At 38.6% G+C, this 20,736-nt stretch overlaps 2 protein-coding genes across 6 annotated transcripts in view; one reads left to right on the top strand and one right to left on the bottom strand.

Moving 5' to 3' along the window:
• The window catches only part of BEND4 (BEN domain containing 4), a 59,894-nt gene that overhangs the window by 36,410 nt on the left and 2,748 nt on the right, over nucleotides 1-20,736 (top strand). The window lies entirely within an intron of this gene.
• The window catches only part of SLC30A9 (solute carrier family 30 member 9), a 72,472-nt gene continuing 68,574 nt past the window's right edge, over nucleotides 16,839-20,736 (bottom strand). For all 5 annotated transcript variants that reach the window (XM_019928255.3, XM_019928258.3, XM_073805196.1 and 2 more), the window contains one exon: nucleotides 16,839-18,312. In XM_019928255.3, coding sequence (XP_019783814.1) covers nucleotides 18,268-18,312 — 45 coding nt within the window. In that variant the 3' untranslated portion in view covers nucleotides 16,839-18,267. The remainder of the gene's footprint in view (nucleotides 18,313-20,736) is intronic.

Raw genomic sequence — 20,736 nt, 5'->3', positions numbered from 1 at the left:
AATGAAATACTAATACATACTGCAACATGGATGGACCCTTTAAAGTTGATTACACATTCATGCAGTATATTTACTGAGAGCCTGAGGTGCTTGCCTGTATCAGGTACTGTGTCCCAAGAACCAAATAAATACAGCCAGCGGCTGAACAGTTGGAGAAAAATTACCGAGACCTATTATGAATTATGAGAAAATCCCAAGTTCCAGTAGGCAACTTGTTCCCCCAATAAAGCTGTATTTACAAAGCTGAATCAGGCATAGAATGAGAGAAAATAAAGGTCACTGAGTCTGTCTCTATCATACCAAAATAGTTCAATTTGACCATATCAGCCAAAGTACATGCCAATTCAGGGAAAGAATTATTCATACATAATTTGGTGTGCTCCCAAATCCTGGTTGAATCATTCTATTTTCTCTTTTCCTTTTTCCCCTCTCCCCTTAAAGCCGTTGCTCAGGCCTCACATAGACACCATCCTAGTGGTCCATACCTGGTGTTTCAACCGGTGTGTCAGGAAACAGATGGCACGGTTGATTTGAGAAGAGCTGGATAGAAACACTTAGTCCAAAGGTGTGAGCAGGGTAGCCTGAAACTACAATGAGGAGTGTCGTGTCCAGACCTTGCACTGGCAGGGCACTGTCATCAGCCTGAAGAGGTGAGGTGAGCCTGTGGGTGTACTGGAATGAGGGTTCCCTGCTGGGAAATGTGATCTCCCCGTGAGGAAACATGGTTAGACTCTGCAGAGCCTGCAGGGAGGGAGCCAGGAGAATCAGTACCCTTACTTCTCAACTCACTTCTGTCTCCTCACGATGCTCCCCTCTAGCTGCGAGCAACTGGAAACCAGAGGGCAGGAGAGCACCTTGATGTCCACACAGGTCAGCCCCCTGGGACGTAGAGCAAGGTGGAGGCACAGGAAAGGGAAGAAGTGAATCACAATTGATCGTGGGGATGAGTTAAGTTAGTTCAAAGATCTCTTTGGTTCCCCTTCACTGAAATCTTGAGAGTCGACATCTTTACATAAATGACCTTTTAATTTTTAATAATTTGAATAGTTAACATTTTTTAAGTCAGTAGTTGAATGCTTTACTATCGTTATCGCAGTGAATCTTCTTACAGCCTACGAGGTAAACTCTAATATTATCCCCACTCTGCAGATGAGTAAACTGATGCTTAGAGACATGTGCCCAAGGTCACAGAGCTAGTGGTGGTGAAGCGCTAAAGGCCAGGTGCTGATCCAGGCGGCCCATTCCAGGTGAGAAGCCCGTGTTTCACTGACTCCAATAAAACTGATCTTTGAAGATTTGCAAGGCTGAGGGAAAAAGTTGCAACAATGAGGCTGATAAAATACTAACTACTTCTTAAGTCTACCCAGCTTTGGCTGATCCAACTATAATTCATTTCTCAATGTGGCCCGAGAAGACTGATGCTCAAAATCCTGAAAAAATTCCCAGATTAATATTGGTGCAGTTTCTGGGTCCCAGGTGAGTCTTGGTTCTGATTCAGTCCTAAAGATCCGTAGAGACACAGTCTCAATGCCTGTCAGTAGTCCTCTGTATTCATTGATCCTGATGTTTAAGAAATACGCTTGCTTCTATGAATGAATGGAGAGATAGATAGAGAGATGATAGATAGATAAGGTGGGATGAGTTACATCAAAATAGCATATCTTGTGGACCTTGTATTTACGCATTGTCCAATTTTAATAAATGAGGTTAAAACATGGTTTTGAAATACAGCTTTAAGATGTGTATCTTTATTCTCATCTAACAAAAATATTATGGACTACAGTGGTTAGAATTCCAGGCTTTCACTCTCGGAGGGCCCGGGTTCAATCCCTGGTCGGGGAACTAAGATCCCACATGCTGCAACTAGGAGTTCACACGCCGCAACTAAGACCCAGCGCAGCCAAATAAATAAATCATATTTTTTAAAAAATCATTCTTTTCGCAAATTGGAAAGAAAAGGATGAATAACTTTCAAAATAATTGCCGGTGACAGCCCTTCATACTGAAGAGACTCTGTTAGAAATATATCACGTGGCTCCAAGCATGCTAAAGTTGAAAGAATTGTTTTATTACTGACTTACGTTACTTATAGTCAACGTCTAGCTTGGTGGCTTTGTAATAGTTTCAAAGTCTTTAATATGTTTGTATAAGAAGAAAATGACCGTAAAGCAATTATACTCCAATAAAGATGTTAAAAAAAAAAAGAAAATGACTTTTTCCATTGAGGACCTGCAAATAGGTCATCCTGTTAAACTATCATGGTATCCTGCTGCTCTCATAGCACTTACGACAGTATTATATATGTTTGTATGATTCTTTGTATAAAGTTTGTATGCCTCATGAGACTTTTAACTCTATGATATCAGGGGACATGATTAATTCTTTCACCTTTTTATATCTTTTGCCTACCACAGAACCTGGCATATTGTATGGAGTGTCAAAATATTTTAACATGTTAGTGTATTGTGCTCATGTATGCGTATATACATAGATAATGAACACAGCAAGAAGCTTTTAAAAGATCTGAAGAGGATTGTGGGAAATGACTTAGGTTGTCCTCACTGTGGCAGCGCCGGCACCATTTCATCCCACTCCCTCAACTGCAGAGAATCTGTGCACATCCTGACCTGTGATGGAGAGTGAAGACAGATGGGAAAACCCTCAAGAAATAATTCCATATAGCTTCACTGTAATTCGAAAAGCAAGAATTTATTTTAGTTATACAGGCATGCGGAAATGTAAATGTCAATCATATTCACAGCTCTTAGAAGACATAGGGGTTTAGTTCTCCAAATTATTCTACACACAGGTAGCTAGAATGCATACACACACACACTACTACAGTACCTTGGCATTAGATAGAGTACAGAGACCTTGGAAGACAGGGGACCTGAATTGAAATCCCAGCCCCAATACATAAATTACTTAAATCTCTCCAGGTCTCAGTTTCCTTACCTGTAAAATATCTGCCTCTTTGAGTTACCATAAGAATTGAAGCTAACATCTTGCTATTTGTTTTCTATTTGACTCATCTTTTCTTTGTTACTTGACTTGTTTTGGATTTATTATTTATTATGTTTCCATTTTATCTCCACTGTTGGCTTATTAGCTATACCTCTTTGTGTGTGTGTGGGTGGGTGTGTGTGTGTGTGTGTGTGTGTGTGCACGCGCGCGCGTGTGTTTTAGCGGTTGCTCCATGACTTAACAATATACATCTTTAACATCGCAGGCTGCCTTGAAATAAAGACATACCACTTCATTAACAGTGTAAGAAACTTACAACAATGCACTTCCTTTGCGCTATTGCTGTCATATATTTTAATTCTGTATTTTATGGGTTTTTAAACTCAATTCCATTTTGGTCAAAGAACATGCTTTGTATGATTTAAATCCTTTTAACTTTATTGACACATGTTTTATGGCGAAGCACATGGTCTTTATTGGTAAATATTCCAAGTGACCTTCAAAAGAATGTTCGTTTCTGTTTTGATATGGAATGTACTATAAATGTCAAATAGGTCAAGTTAGTTGATAGTGTCGTCCACATCTTCTGTATGCTTACTGATTTTCCAGTCTACTTTTATTGTGAGAGGGGCGTTGTGTGGATTTATCTATTTCTCTCTCAGTTCTATCAGTTTTGCCTCACATATTTTGAAACTCTGATAATGAGACTGATTTCTTTAACAAAGAAACCAGAATTTATATGCTCAGATATGTATTATTCTTCAAATTAGTAATTGCCTTGAAAGGACATGAACTCATTAAAACAATATTCATGTTGTTTCTAGGGCTCCTCCTACAGAATGAAATGATAAACTGCAAACACAAAATAGATTTCACTACAGTGTTCCTTATTTTTAACCCAAAATAATAATAACCAGCATATACCCATCCACCATGTTCATCAGTCTTGGATCCAGCTAGCTTTGACTGCTTCCCAAAACATTCCATTTATCCTCAAAAGATGAAGATATCCATCACTTCATCAGGCCTATTTTTACAAATGAGTTACAAATACTATAGTTAGCTCCCAAGCAGGTGTTCCAAACATATCCTAAAGATGGCAGCATTGTTAGACTAAGGCAATAGCTTACACAAGGGATTATTTTTAAAGGAACACATAGTTGAGCTTTAATGTTTATTAAAAATACTGTTGACATTATTTTATGATCATACTTTGGATACAATTCAGGATTTACTCCCAATAATTAATTATGTAAGAATGCATTCTTTATGAGAATTCATAGTGCTCTCCCTTTAAAAAGTGTTTCAATTTTACAACCACAGTAACTATCAAATGTCTTTAGAGATACATTTATTGTAAAAGATGAGATACTACTGTGCCAGCAGGCTTAATATACAACATCTGAAAATAATCTTAGCCTTTGATAGTCAAAGTGTGGTCCGTGGGCCAGCAGCTTTAGCATTAATTACTTTAGAATTAATTGATACCTACCGAATCAAAAAATCTGCATTTTAACAAGATTCCCAGGTGATTTGTGTACAGGTTAAAATTTGAGAAACACAGCTCTAGCTGATCCTATGAAGAGACAAGAGAATTTACAATGCCAATGAAAATAACTAATAAAGATAAGGAAGCTCTTTTCTGATAGAATAGTCAGTGATGACTATCTTTATTAAGGAGAAAATTAATTCTACAGTTAAGTTTTAGGAATGTAAATCTTCAAGAGGAATTCAGCTGAATGTAGTGGACCACAGACGAATTTCAAAAAATTAAGTAAGTAAACCATAAATCTCCTAGAAGAAAACATAGGCAGTAAGCTCCTTGACTTCAGTCTTGGCAATGATTGTTTTGGATTTGACACCAAAAGCAAAGACAACAAAAGCAAAAATAAGCAAGTGAGACTACATCGAACTAAAAGTCTTCTGCATAACAAAGGAAACCATGAACAAAATGGAAAGGCAACCTACCAAATGGGAGAAATATTTGCAAATCACGTATCTGATGAGGGGTTAATATCCAGAATATATATAAAGAACACATACAATTCAGTAGCAAAGGAAAAAAATCTTGATAAAAAATGAGCAGAGGATCTAAATAGACATTTTTCCAAAGAAGACATACAAATGGTCAACAGGGAACATGAAAAAGTGCTCAACATCACTAATCATCAGGGAAATGCAACTCAAAACCATGAGATGCCACCTCACACCTGTTAGAATGGGTATTGTCAAAAAGGTAAGAAATAATAGGCATTGGTGAGGGTGTGGAGAAGAAGGAACCCTTGTGCACTGCTGGTGGGCATGTAAATTGGTGCAGCCACTGTGGAAAACAGTATGGAGGTTCCTCAAAAATTAGAAGTAGACCTATCATATGATCCTGCAATTCCACTTCTGGGTATTTATTTGAAGAAAACAAAAACACTAATGATGCTCATTGCATCATTATTTACAATAGCCCAGATATGGAAACAACCTAAGCATTCATCAGTGGATAAATGGATAAAGAAAATGTGGTGTACAAACCAAACAAAAACAAACACATAGATGCAGAGAACACAATAGTGGCTACGAGAGAAGAAGGGTGTGGAGGGTGAAATCGGTAAAGGGGATCAACTGTATGGTGACAGGTGGAAAATAAGTTTTTGGTGGTGAGCGTGTTGTAGAAATATAATGTACACATGAAACTTACCTAATGATGTTACCTCAATAAAGAAAGAAAATGTGTATATGTAATATATATGTATGTATGTATATACACACACAATGGAATGTTATTCTGTCATAAAGAAGGAAATCTTGCCATTTGCAGCAACATGGATGGACCTGGAGGGTGTTATGCGCAGTGAAATAAGTAAGAGAAAGGCAAATATGATATCATTTATATGTGGAATCTAAAAAACAAAAACAAAACCCAAACTTACAGGGCTTCCCTGGTGGCGCAGTGGTTAAGAATCCACCTGCCAATGCAGGAGACACGGGTTCGAACCCTGGTCCGGGAAGATCCCACATGCCACTGAGTAATGAAGCCCGTGCACCACAACTACTGACCCCGCGCGCCTAGAGCCCGTGCTCCGCAACAAGAGAAGCCGCCGCAATGAGAAGCCCGCGCACCACAACAAAGAGTAGCCCCCGCTCGCCGCAACTAGAGAAAGCCTGCGCGCAGCAACAAAGACCCAACACAGCCAAAAATTAAAAACAAATTTTAGAAGACAAGTTCATCATAGGAAATCTCTAAATGACCCCAAAAAAAAAAATCATGTATGAGCATTGTTACTATTTAGTGTGTGTATTTCCTTTTAGGCCTTTTTCTATGTACATAAAATTGAAATTATTCTTAATATACTAGGGTCCTATTTTTGTTTTTCCACTAAAAAATTAGTCAAGCATTTCTAAAGTTGGCAAAACTAATTCTTGATCATAAAATATTTTTGTATTAATAATGAAAAGTAAAGGACGTCTCCCACCCCAATCTCAACCTTTAACAGTAACAACTTAAAGTGATAGGTGCGTATTCTTAGGTTTTTCTCTATCATAAGCATTTTGTCATCTTATTAAGTATTCTGCCAAAAATGATTCCAAAGACTGCATTATGGTCTGTCTATCTTACAAATACGCCATACTTTGTTTAACTATTTACCTAATTTTTTTCAAATGTTTTTATACTAGAGCAATGCCATTTCCTTAGATTGCATTCCTACAAGTGAAATGACTGGGTCAAAAGGTGTGAACATTTTCCCCTCTTGATACCTACTAGAAAAGTACCCTCCAGAGAGGAGGCCCCATTTCACACTCCCATGAGCAACATATCAGCATGACCTATCTCACAAACCTACTTTTGATGAAGATTAATATTACTCCACTTAACTGTTTTTGGATAAGCATATTATTACACTGTATTGCAATTATTTGTATGGGCTGCTTCTTTGTCAGTTAACTAGACTGTGAGTGTCTATGTCTTTTTTTTATTGGCCCTGCCATGTGGTGTGCAGGATCTTAGTTCCCCAGCCAGGGATCGAACTCACGCCCTTGGCAGTGAAAGCACGGAGTCCTCACCACTGGACCGCCAGGGAAATCCCAAGTCTAGGTCTTTTTTATCTTTATACTTCTAGAGACAGCATCATACATAAATATTCACGTATCAACATATATTTATTGAATGCCTACTATGTGCCAGATGCCATTCTAGTTTCTGGAGTTCCAGCTCTAATGGATGTTACATTCTAGTGAAGATAGATAATAAACAAGAATAAAATTATAGTATGCACGTAATAAATGCTATAGTCAAAAACAAAGCAATGAAATATTAGGGGGTAAGGAGAGAAATGGAGAGGGTTCGCTATTTTATAGAGGGTGGTGAGGAAAGAGCTCACTGACACGGTGTCATTTCAACAGACATTTGAAGAAGTAAAGCAGCGTGCGGTGCAGGTATGTGGCGGGAAGAGTATTTCAGACAGTACGAAGGCTCTGGGTTGATAGCATGCTTAGGATGTATGAAGAGCAGAAAGGAGGCCAGTCTGGCTGGAACAGTGAGGGAGAGAATAGTAGAAAATGGGGTCCAAGAGATAGTGGAGAAACTCATCAGGGAGAACTTGTAAGCTTCCTCAGAACAGATGATGTTATTCTGTGTGAGATGAGAAACCACAGGGAGGGCTTTGAGAAGAGAAGGGACATGATCTGACATGTTTTCAAAAAATCACAAGCTGCTGTGTTGAAATAGAATGTGTGAGCTATTAGGGGGAAATCACTTAAGAGGCTATTTTGAAAATTCAAGCACGATATGATGATGGCTAACATTAAGATAATAACTGAGATGAGGAGAAATGGATTCCAAATATATTCTGGAGGTAGAGCCAGTAGTTCTTGCTAAGGGGTTGTATATTGTATTCCTATATTGTATAGGAAATGGAGAGAAATGGATAGGGTTTGCTATTTTATAGAGGGTGGTGAGGGACACTTTTTTAGGGTTTTCTTCCCTAATGTTCAGAATGCTGACTGTGCATTTGAATGAGAGATGACGTTCAAACTATTTTGAAGATGAGAAATTTACTTGTTCAAAGTAATGCTAACTAGTTGGTAGCCTTAAGTTATAGCCCAATAACTAATTATATATCAATATATCTTCAGTACTGTCTGAAAGAACCTTCTGTGATAATGGAAATGGTCTATATCTGCATTGTACAACATGGTAGCCAGTAACCACACATAGCTATTGAACACATGAAAATGTGGCTAATGCAACTGGGGAACTGAATTTTTTATTTTATTTAATTAATTTAAACGTAAATAGTCACAAATGGCCACCATATGGTAAAGCACAGCACTATATTGTGTTACATCCTCGATACAATAATTTTCAGTGAACACAAAACTTTGAAAATTGGCAGCATACTTTTTTTTAAACTTATGCGAAGGCTCAGCGTTCCTGGCTTACAGACCCAGCCGCTCTGTGGCATATGGGATCTTCCCGTGCCAGGGCACGAACCCGTGTCCCCTGCATCGGCAGGCGGACTCTCAACCACTGCACCACCAGGGAAGCCCCTGGCTGCATACTTTTTTTTCTTTATCACATGATTTTAACTTTTAAAAAAATATTTATTTGGCTGCACTGGGTCTTAGTTGTGGCACTTGGGATCTTCATTGCCGCATGCAGGCTCTTAGTTTCGGCACTCAGGACCTAGTTCCCCGACCAGGGATGGAACCCAGGCCCCCTGCATTGGGAGTGCAGAGTCTTAACCACTGGACCACCAGGGAAGTCCCATTGGCTGCGTACTTTTTAAATTATAAGATTCATTAACGTGTAAGTATTTTACCATCTGTGTAGAAGAGGAAATATATACTATAAACTTGTATATATGTGTGTGTGCATATATACATCAAGTATCAATAAGGATATGTCACAAGACTGTAACATTAGCTGCCTCTGGGAAAAGAATGGGTAGCTAGGGGTCAGAGTTGAGAAAGAGAATATTCCCTATATATTTGGGTTTTGTTTTTTTTCTTTTTTTTTTTTTTTTTTGCAGTACACGGGCCTCTCACTGCTGTGGCCTCTCCCACTGCGGAGCACAGGCTCTGGACGCGCAGCCTCAGCGGCCATGGCTCACGGGCCTAGCCGCTCCGCGGCATGTGGGATCTTCCCGGACCGGGGCACAAACCCGCATCCCCTGCATCGGCAGGCGGACTCGCAACCGCTGAGCCACCAGGGAAGCCCAGTTTTTTTTTAATTTTTTTTTTTTTATACAGCAGTTTCTTATTAGTCATCCATTTTACACACATCAGTGTATACATGTCAATCCCAATCTCCCAATTCATCACACCACCACCACTCCCTGCTTCTTTCCCACCTGGGTGTCATACGTTTGTTCTGTACATCTGTGTCTCAATTTCTGTCCTGCAAACCGGTTCATCTGTACCATTTTTCTAGGTTCCACATATATGCGTTAATATACGATATTTGTTTATCTCTTTCTGACTTACTTCACTCTGTATGACAGTCTCTAGATCCATCCACGTCTCAACAAATGACCCAATTTTGTTCCTTTTTATGGCTGAGTAATATTCCATTGTATATATGTACCACTTCTTCTTTATCCATTCGTCTGTCGATGGGTATTTAGGTTGCTTCCATGACCTGGCTATTGTAAATAGTGCTGCAATGAACATTGGGGTGCATGTGTCTTTTTGAATTATGGTTTTCTCTGGGTATATGCCCAGTAGTGGGATTGCTGGGTCATATGGTAATTCTATTTTTAGTTTTTTAAGGAACCTCCATACTGTTCTCCAGAGTGGCTGTGTCAATTTACATTCACACCAATAGTACAAGAGGGTTCCCTTTTCTCCACACCCTCTCCAGCATTTGTTGCTTGTAGATTTTCTGATGACGCCCATTCTAACTGGTGTGAGGTGATACCTCATGGTAGTTTTGATTTGCATTTCTCTAATAATTAGTGATGTCGAGCAGATTTCATGTGCTTCTTGCCCATCTGTATGTCTTCTTTGGAGAAATGTCTATTTAGGTCTTCTGCCCATATTTGGATTGGGTTGTTTGTTTCTTTAATATTGAGCTGCATGAGCTGTTTATGTATTTTGGAGATGAATCCTTTGTCCGTTGATTCGTTTGCAAATATTTTCTCCCATTTTGAGGGTTGTCTTTTCATCTTGTTTATGGTTTCCTTTGCTGTGCAATAGCTTTTAAGTTTCATTAGGTCCCATTTGTTTATTTTTGCTTTTATTTCCATTACTCTAGGAGGTGGATCAAAAAAGATCTTGCTGTGATTTATGGCAGAGTGCTCTTCCTATGTTTTCCTCTAAGAGTTTTATGGTGTCTGGTCTTACATTTAGGTCTCTACTCCACTTTGAGTTTATTTTTGTGTATGGTGTTAGGGAGTGTTCTAATTTCATTCTTTTACATGTAGCTGTCCAGTTTTCCCAGCACCACTTATTGAAGAGACTGTCTTTTCTCCATTGTATATCCTTGCCTCCTTTGTCATAGATTAGTTGACCCTAGGTGCGTGGGTTTATTTCTGGGCTTTCTACCTTGTTCCATTGACCTATGTTTCTGTTTTTCTGCCACCCTATATATCTGTTTGAACATTCTTAATTTTGGGTCATATGTTTTGTCTATTCAAATATAAGTTTAAAATTTTAAAAAAAATTTTGGTTAATGCTAATTTCTGTAACTTTCCCTAAATTTCTTTCCTGCATGGTTCAAATCAATGACTGGCAAGTGAACTAAATACCGTTTTCTGGATATGTCTCTAAGGTGGCCTTTAAGTAATGCTTGAAAATAAATCTCGAGCTGACACACAATTCCTCAGCTTCCACACAATGTCAGTGTCCCACCCGCCACCCGACCCCACCAACTCCCTTGTTCCAGGCAGTTCAAGTTAGATCCAGCTAGTTATTCTGTCTACTGAAGATTAATTCATTTTCTCATTTTATACCAAAATGAAAATTTTGTCTCCACTTTCTATACAGTGTTAGCTTTCTTGGGCTCTTCTGCTTAGCAGTGACTTGTAGAGAACCAGACTATGTGAGTTCAAATCCTGACTCTGCCCCTTATCAGCTGAGTGTCCTCAGACACATGTAACTACTGTATCTCAGTTTCCTCATCTGCAAAAAAAAAATGAGTAATAATTCCCTCTTCACTGGCTCTTTGTAAGGATTAAATGGGTTAGAACAGGCATACCTTGTTTTATTGTGCTTTGCTTTATTGCCTTCACAGATATTGCGTTTCTTACAGATTGAGGGTTTGTGGCAACCCTGCACCGAGCAAGTCTATCAGCACCATTGTTCCAATAGCATCCACTCGCTTTGTGTCTGTGTCATTTTGGTAATTCTTGCGTATCTCAGACGTTTTCATTATTATTATATTTGTTACGGTGATCTGTGATCAGTGATCTTTGAGGTTACTGTTTTAACTGTTTTGAGGCACGAGGCACGGTGTGCCCATGTAAGATGGCAAACAGTGGATAAATGTTGTGTGTGTTCTGACTGCTCTAACCAGCCATTCCCCCATCTGCCACCCCTCAGGCCTCCCTGTCTCCCGACACAACAGTATAGAAATTAGGCCAGTGAATAAGCCTACAATGGCCTCAAGCATTCAAGTGAAAGGAAGAGGTGCACATTCTCTCACTTTAAATCAAAAGCTAGAAATGATTAAGCTCAGTGAGGAAGGTGTCTCAAAACCGGACAAAAGCTAGGCCTCTTGCACCAAACAGCCAGGTTGTACATGCAAAGGAAAAGCTCTTGAAGGAAATTAGAAGTGGTACTCCAGTGAACACATGAATGATAAGAAAGCAAAACGGTCTTATGGCTGACATGGACAAAGCTGTAGTGGTCTGGATAGAAGACGAACAAGCCACAACATTCCCTTAAGCCAAAGCCTAATCCAGAGCCAGGCCCTAACTCTCTTCAGTTCTGTGAAGGCTGAGAGGCAAGGCAGCTGCAGAAGAGTCTGAAGCTAGCAGAGGCTGGTTCATGAGGTTTAAGGTAAGAAGCTGTTTCCACAACATAAACTGCAAGGTGAAGCAGTAAGTTATCCAGAAGATCTAGCTCAGATAATAAATGAAGGTGGCTACATTAAGCAAGATGCCATGTAGGACTTTCATAGCTAGAGAGAAGTCAGTGCCTGGCTTTAAAGCTTCGAAGGAGGGACTTCCCTGGTGGTCCAGTGGGTAAGACTCCACGCTCCCAATGCAGGGGGCCCAGGTTCATGCCGCAACAAAGATCCCGCATGCCGCAACTGAGACCCAGCGCAGCCAAAATAAATAATTTTTTTTTTAAAGGCTTCAAAGGACAGACTGACTCTTTTGTTAGGGGCTAATGCCCATTTACCATTCCCAAAGTCCTAGGGTCCTTAAAAGTTAGGCTCAATCTACTCTGCTTATGCTCTATAAATGCAAGAACAAAGCCCTAGATGACAGCATATCTGTTTACAAGATTTACTGAATATCTTAAACCAACTGTTGAGACCCATGGCTCAAAAAAAAAGGTTCCTTGCAAAATATTACTGCTTATTGACAATGCACCTAGTCACCCAAGAGCTCTGATGGAGATGTATCACAAGATGAATGTTTTCATGCCGCTAATACAATATCCATTCTGCAGTCCATGAATCGAGGAGTAATCTCAATTTTCAAATCTTATTTAAGAAATACATTTCATAAAGCCACAGTGATTCCTCTGATGGATCTGGGTACAGTCAACTGAAAACCTTCTGGAAAGGATTCACCATTCTAGATACCATTCAGAACATGAATGGTTTGGACTTCCCTGGTGGTGCAGTGGTTAAGAATCCGCCTGCCAGTGCAGGGGACACGGGTTTGAGCCCCGGCCCGGGAAGATTCCCACATGCCGCGGAGCAACTAAGCCCATGTGCCACAATTACTGAGCCTGTGCGCTGCAACTACTGAAGCCTGCACGCACCTAGAGCCCATGCTCTGCAACGAGAAGCCACCACAATGAGAAGCCCATGCACCGCAACGAAGAGTAGCCCCCGCTCGCCACTACTAGAGAAACCCGTGTGCGGCAACAAAGACCCAACGCAGCCAAAAATAAAAGAAAAAAAAAGAACTTTAGTGGCTCACGGGAAGAAGACAAATTATCAATATTAACAGTACTTTGGAAGAAGTTGATTCCAACCCTCGTAGATGACTTTGAGGGATTCAAGACTTCAGTGGAGGAAACAGCAAGAAAACTCGAATTCAAAGTGGAGCCTAAAGATGTGACTGAATTGCTGCAGTCTCATGGTAAAACTTTAACAGATGAGAAGTTGCTTATGAATGAGCAGAGAAAGTGGTTTCTCGAGATGGAATTGACTCCTGGTGAAGATGCTGTGAAGATTATTGAAATGACAACAGAGGACTGAAAATACTATGTAAACTTAGTTGATAAAGCAGGGCCGGGTTTGAGAGGATTGACCCCAATTTTGAAAGTTCTGCTGTGGGTAAAATGCTATCAAATGGCATTGCACACTACAGAGAAACCATTCGCAACAGGAAGTCACATGATGCGGTAAACTTCATTATCCTAAGAAATTGCCACAGCAACCCCAGCCTTCAACAGCCATCAACATGGAGACAAGACGCTCCACCAGCAAAGAGCCCCTCAAAAGGCCCAGATGATGGTTAGCATTTTTTAGCAATAAAGTACTTTTAAATTAAGGTATGTACATTGTGCTTTTAGGCATAATGCTATTACACACTTAATAGACTACATACAGTACTGTGTAAACATACTTTTTTGTTTTTTGCGGTACGCGGGCCTCTCACTGTTGTGGCCTCTCCCCTTGCGGAGCACAGGCTCCGGACGCGCAGGCTCAGCGGCCATGGCTCACGGGCCCAGCCGCTCCGCGGCGTGCGGGATCCTCCCGGACCGGCGCACGAACCTGTGTCCCCTGCATCGGCAGGCGGACTCTCCACCACTGCGCCACCAGGGAAGCCCTAAACATAACTTTTATATGCACTGGAAAACCAAAAGATTTGTGTGACTGGCTTTGATCTTTGCTTTATTGCAGTGGTCTGGGACCGAGCCTGCAGTATTTCTGAGGAATGCTTTTACATATAAAATGGTACCTGGCATAAACAGTTCAAATTATCCTGTTGATAGCTATTATATACAATTTTTTTTTTTTTTTTTTTTTTTTTACTTTTAAGTCTATTTTAAAACCTCTACAAGCCCTTAAAGACAGACACAATTCTGTATTTTGCTACACAAATTCTAAACTACAGTGCTTCTATTTTCAATACATTTTGATTTTGGGGTGGGAAATATGCCCTCTCAAAATACCAAATTACTTTGGTTTAGTTTCTTGTGAAAAAGAAAACACAGTTGCAATTCCTACAGGATTAGTATAGAATTCAACCTGGATCCCACCGCAGGCTGGCTCTAGGTTCTACCTTTCGGTGTTTTTAATTTTGTATTTTTTCCCCAAATATACTATACTATATAGACACAGTCCCAAAAGAAATAATCCAACTAACATGTTTAAATAATCTTATTTTGTCAAAGTGTAATCATATACTGTGTCACTAAGGGATATAACTTTTTGAATTTGCACTTTACCAACCTACATGACATCCTAATGGTATATTAATAGTAGTTCTCTCTATACTTAAAGTGGATCATAAAACAATTAAGAGTTTTTATATCTTGGTTTTGTAAACTGAGGACACCCACAAACTAACAAGCATACTCAAGGAATAATAAATTCTGTTCAAAAACAAAGGCATGATTTTTAAAGGTTAGCATATGAGGTAAAGAAGTGTTTAACAAACATTTATCAGCGGGGAAAATCCCAAACTAAGAAGTGAACTGCTCTTATTTACATACAGCATTTATTAAGGAAAAATGCACCCTGATGGACCAGGAAAATCTTAACCTGCCACAGAAATCAGACAGATGAAATACAATGTAACAGAAACAAAAATTTTCTCTTTTCCATAAAACCAAGATTAGGGATGCTAGTAAACTTAAATGCAAATATAAAGGCTGCCAGACCAATCTTCTATATAAATGCCTTCCCAACTTCCATTTCAGAGACCAGGATGAGGGATTTAGGGGGGACAATCTTTGAATCAACATTTTATCTTCAATTCTTTACTTCACTGACTTCTGACAGTTTGGCAAATTGGGGGTCATCACATTTAAAAGAAATGCCAAAGCTTGACAAATGCATCTAAGAACAATAGTATAAATTCCAAATGCCTGTGCAATTTTCTGTAGTTCCTAGCATTCTACCCCAAAGTTATCACATTTAAAACTTAAGCCGCTTCCTTTATATAATTTTAGCAAAAACCATCATCCAAAGTACAGGATAATTAAGGTAACACTAAAATCATATACCCAAAATTCAAGCCTAATGCCCTTTTGTTGTTCTGGGTTATTTGGTGTGTAGGAGGATGTATGCAGATATTAACTTTGTTTTTGAAAAAACCTGAAAAATTTCCAATCTATCTTACAGTTTCCTCAGTATATGTTCAGGAATCTCCCTCTTTGGAACTGAATACTACTTACTGGCCACCAACATGGTCCACTTAAAAATAGATCTCCACCCCTCATCCCCCATCTGCCATGGTCTAAAAAATGTGCCAGCTTCCAGTTTGGGGCCTGTTACTTACAGCCAGAGCTGAAAACAAATATACTTCACCTTTGCTGGTTTCCAGATTTCAGCTTAATACAAACAGGAGTCATGGCCTTGACTGACCTCTTCTCTGTCCAACATTACTTTTGCAATTATTCTACTACAGAAGCTATCTTCCGTAAAAATATTAAGATTTATATGCTTAAATATTCGAACACTACGCATAAGGGTAAGACAAAGTAAGAAGTATTAATTTGGAAAAAAAACAAAAATAAGAAACCTGAACAACTAGATATTATCTTATTTTTAAAGAAAGGGGACCAAATTCCCTGGTTTCAAAATTCAAACTTGACTCTAGTTTAAAAGGAAGGAAAAAAAAAAAAAAAAAACGGACCAGTGATGTCATACATTAAATTCCTAGATAGGCTGTACTTCTTTATGTCAAATTTCACTTAAACAAACTTTAAGGTATCAGTGCAGAACAGAACTGCAGTGAAAGGACAGAAACATAAGCCTTCAATTTTTATTTAAGAATAGGTATGACTTCAATCAAAATAAGGTTAGAACCCAAAGAAATATCAGGAATTGGCCTCTTTCAGGGAGTCCTTTAAAAAATCTACCATTTGGAATAACTACTGCACATCAGCTTTTGAGTTTTTTTTTAAATGAGTTAATATTCTTGTCTAACTATGTGAAAAATTTTAGAGTAATTTTACTGGGAGGAAATTGGATATAATTTGGTGCCTTCCCACATGGCACACTGACATGGAATAAACAAAATGGCAGGTGGGAAAGGGGAAGGAGGAAGACACAGAAAGTAGAGTTAACTATAATGGGTAAAAAAGTTTTTTAAAAAGTAGGAGTGAAGAATTTGAAACCATAAGAACAAATTGGGCTTCCCTGGTGGCGCAGTGGTTGACAATCCGCCTGCCATGCAGGGGACACAGGTTCGTGCCCCGGTCCGGGAAGATCCCACATGCCGCGGAGCGGCTGGGCCCATGAGCCATGGCCGCGGAGCCTGAGCGTCCGGAGCCTGTGTTCCGCTACGGGAGAGGCCACAACACTGAGAGGCCCGCGTATCGCAAAAAAAAAAAAAAGAAAAAAAAAAAAAGAACAAATTGTGTGCGTGTATGTACGTATATATGTATAAAACAATTTCATATCTTAAAAAATAAAATTGGAATGTTATTTCACTTAAAATGTACAGCACACAAAATGTTTCGTAGTGGTAAAAAGTGTACACCAATGTAAATTTTCACAATTTTCCAGTAAATAACAGTTCTGAATCAAAAAATTACTATTACAAACCCTTTAATCAAATGTTTATTTTTTGTTTCCAGCATTATAACTTGCTATAACTCATAAACTTCAATCTAAGTAAGTTTTTAGACACTGACCTAGGTTCTTAAGCACTCACTTACCCAGCAAAGAGATTATTCACCCAGCTACCACTCTTGCATGGACAATGCTCACTGGTACCTGAACAATGTGAAGTGCATATGAATTCTTTTGATGAATGGAGACACAGCTGTAGTTTTGCACTAAATTTTCAATTACTGAATTGCATGTTTTTTCATCTTGATACCTTATGATCATTAGAAAGCTACTTATCACATAATATTATAATCATACAGTATGCTAAATGCCCATTTGTAACTGCAAGAAACTCATGTTACAGACACACTACTGTCTTATGATATTATACAAAAGTCATGGCCACAAGTTTCTGCATAAGAGGTTTACTTCTCTATCTCTCAAAGAAAGAACTATCCCACAGTTCAGATTTACACAAGTAGTGCCTCTTTTAAAATAAATTAAAAATAAAATGCTGTCTTTTCTGTGAAATTATAAATATTTCTAGTCCACTTTACATGTTAAAATGCTTATAAATGCATTATCTCCTAGTAAATACACATTATGGGACTGAAGCCAGTTAAAAAACAAAAACAAAAAACCAGTCATCACACTGGCCCATGGAAATATCTAGGGCTATTTTATATTTCCTATCACTAGGAAATTTAAACTAAATAAGGAAAAAAAAAGCAAAGAAGAGAAAAGAAATTTTACAAAATGGCAAGTAGCATGACCTAAAAAGAGTGTACTGAAATCTCTTCCTTCCATTCAGTAACAAAGCCCTTTCTGGAATGAACGTTTATGGATAACTAGGTTTGGAAAGTGTTCCTCTTCGTGCTCAGGGCAAAAAACACAAGGTACGTTAAAATAATGTCTACATTCTATAAGGAAAGACAGACTTTGAAATGGAGTGACTGTTTTAAAAACCGCAAACCAAGATTTAGCCAGAATGTTCAAGATTGACAGGTTTTGACGGAGTGAAATCTTCACTGGCAATAAAATTAAAAATCATAATCTTACAGATGCTGCTTATTTTTTACCAATGTGAAGAAAGGAAACATGATTATAAGGTACAATACACAATGACAGGCTAAAATAAGAAATTATGAACAATTTAAGTAACCAAAATGTTTCCTGCTGAAACATAAAAACACGATTTTCAAATTGATTCAACTTGTAATATGTCTCTTAGAAGAAGTTGTCTCTTAGAAGAAGTTGGACTGTTGAATTGCTCTTTACATAAATATTTCCTCCATCTTAAAAAAAAAAAAAAAACGGCTTCTGAATGGCATTGACTCCTTCAGTGTGGGAAAGCAGTCTTGGCAAACTTGTTTCCAAGACTCCCTCCAAGGTGATTCATTCCATCAAGTCTATAATATCTCCAGATCTACATGTCGAACTTCAGGATTTCGTTTCTGGAAGGAAAAAAATTACCGCTACGTTATTAATAGCAAAAGACAATTTTCTGTTTCCTTTTATTCCTTTTGGTCACTAAAGCCAATGAAAACATTTGGTCAAACTATTTCATTGTAGCATACTAGCAAGAGAAATATTTACAGAGGGAAAAACATAAGATCAATAGATGAACAGGCCAGTTATACACTATAAAATATATAGTAAGTAGTCCAGCCTCCCTGAGTTTTGTCCATATGTTCATTAATACAATAATGGATTAAGAATCTAGTATGTGCCAAGCACTGCAAAGCACTGGAAATATGCTCATTTGTGGTGAAAATCACTGCAAAGCAATAATAATAATTGAAAGACTAAACTGATATTAACTTATTTTATATGTTCTAGTAGCAATCCGTATAGTCTTGATCTAGCACTGTGCTAGAAAGTAGAGCTATGATTATTAAATAAGACTCTGCTCCTTACCCTGAGGGACTCAGTTTAGCCAGAGAGAAAAGTGTATGAATAACCTCTACGAGCAAAAGCATTATAGCTAATAGGGACTTCCCTGATGGTCCAGTAGTTAAGACTCCACGCTCCCACCGCAGGGGGCCTGGGTTTGATCCCTGGTCAGGGAACTAGATCCCACATGCATGCCGCAACACAACTAAGAGTTTGCATGCCACAACTAAGGAACCCATGAGCCGTAACTAAGGAGGCTGCCTGCCACAACTAAGACCTGGCACAGCCAAAAAAAAAAGCATTATAGCTAATAATAATAACCAGTTAACATATATTGAGCGGTTACTCTTGTGTCAAGTACTATGCTAATAATAAGTAAGGGGGTTCACGGGAAGTGTGTGTTTTAAAATCCTCATAATAACCCAATTATTCCCATTTTACATATAGGAAAAATGAAGGTTAAAGAAATTAACCTGTCCAAAGTCACACAGCTAGTAAGTGATGGAGCCAGGATAGATTCCAGGCCTGACTCCAGACCCCAAGGCTCCTAACTATTTTAATGTACTAAATAATAACTCTGGAAACAAAAACATGAGATTACTTTTGCTCATGAGATCCAGAAAGAACTCACAGAGGATATAGTATCTAAACAAGGTTTGAATACGGTGAATTTTCCAGATAGATGATGAAAAGGGACTAGATGAAAGAAATAGCATGAGTAAAGTCAAGAGAGCCTGGAAAGTATGCACTAGCAGTATGGTATAGTTAGAACAGCAGCTGCAAAAAGCAATGAGGTTGGAAAGACAGGCAGAAGCCAGACTGTGAAAAACCTTAAGGAATTCCATTAACGATGAAAAACATCTTTTTAAAAAAATATTTATTTGGCTGCTCCAGGTCTTAGTTGCAGCACGTGGGATCTTTGTTGCCACGTGTGGGATCTTTAGTTGCAACATGTGGGATCTAGTTCCCTGACCAGGGATCGAACCTGGGCCCCCTGCATTGGGAGCGCAGAGTCTTAGCCAATGGACCACCAGGGAAGACCCTAAAAATATCTTTATTATATGCCTACACTGTACCAAGCACTCAAGTATACAACAATGAATGGGAAATAAACAGCACTTGCCTTGAATGAACTTATCTCTAGTGAGGAAATACGGGTAAGTAAGCAGGCGATTGTAATAGTCTCCTACTACAGAGCAAAGTAAAGATTTGAGGGGATTTTTCCTCTATGGATACATAAAGGAAGGACATCTAACACAATGTGTGGGGGGGAATTAAAAGTTTAATAAAGTGAATATAATGATATTGTGAGACTGCAGGACAGAAGAGACTTATAAAATAACTAAACCTATACCTACCTAAGAGGAAACGTTTAAGTTAGGAGGAGCAATGTCAGAATCTTACGTAGAAATACGGCAGTAAATATAAAATACTAAAACTATTAAAAATGGTTCTAAAATGTAGAACTAACGATTGAGGAAGGCGAGGCAGGTGACACTTTTGTATAAGCTTTTCAGTTCTGATTTTGTAAACTGTGTGTATTATTTGATAAAAACCGTATAAATAAATCAACAAGGGGAAAAAAGCTCTTCTAAGGGATTCTAATAATCAGTCAGGATTAATAACTCCTAGCTTAAAAAATAATATCCCAGGAACATTTGCATACTATTCATATTAAACAAATTTAATTATAAAGACAAAAACCTGGTATAATACTGGAGTGTAGCTCCAGCTACAGCACTCATTCTGTTTAGTGTGCACTGGGATTTTTCTTACAACTAGTGCTGGTCAACTGTACCTAGGGGTGCTTTCCTCTTGGGTCCTAAGGTAAGAGTGACCAGGGACCCCACAAGGGGGTGGCAGATGACACTTTTGTTCTCAGTGTTTTCTTTATCTTAAACTATTCCCTCTGTCTAGAATTTCTTAAATTCAATATGGAATAAAAAAGACTTCCTCAAACAGAAATGAAATTGAATTTTGTTTTC

Source organism: Tursiops truncatus, chromosome 5 (genome assembly GCF_011762595.2).
Source record: "Tursiops truncatus isolate mTurTru1 chromosome 5, mTurTru1.mat.Y, whole genome shotgun sequence".
Taxonomy (NCBI): Eukaryota; Metazoa; Chordata; class Mammalia; order Artiodactyla; family Delphinidae; genus Tursiops; species Tursiops truncatus.
This window is presented reverse-complemented; position numbering and strand designations above follow the sequence as displayed.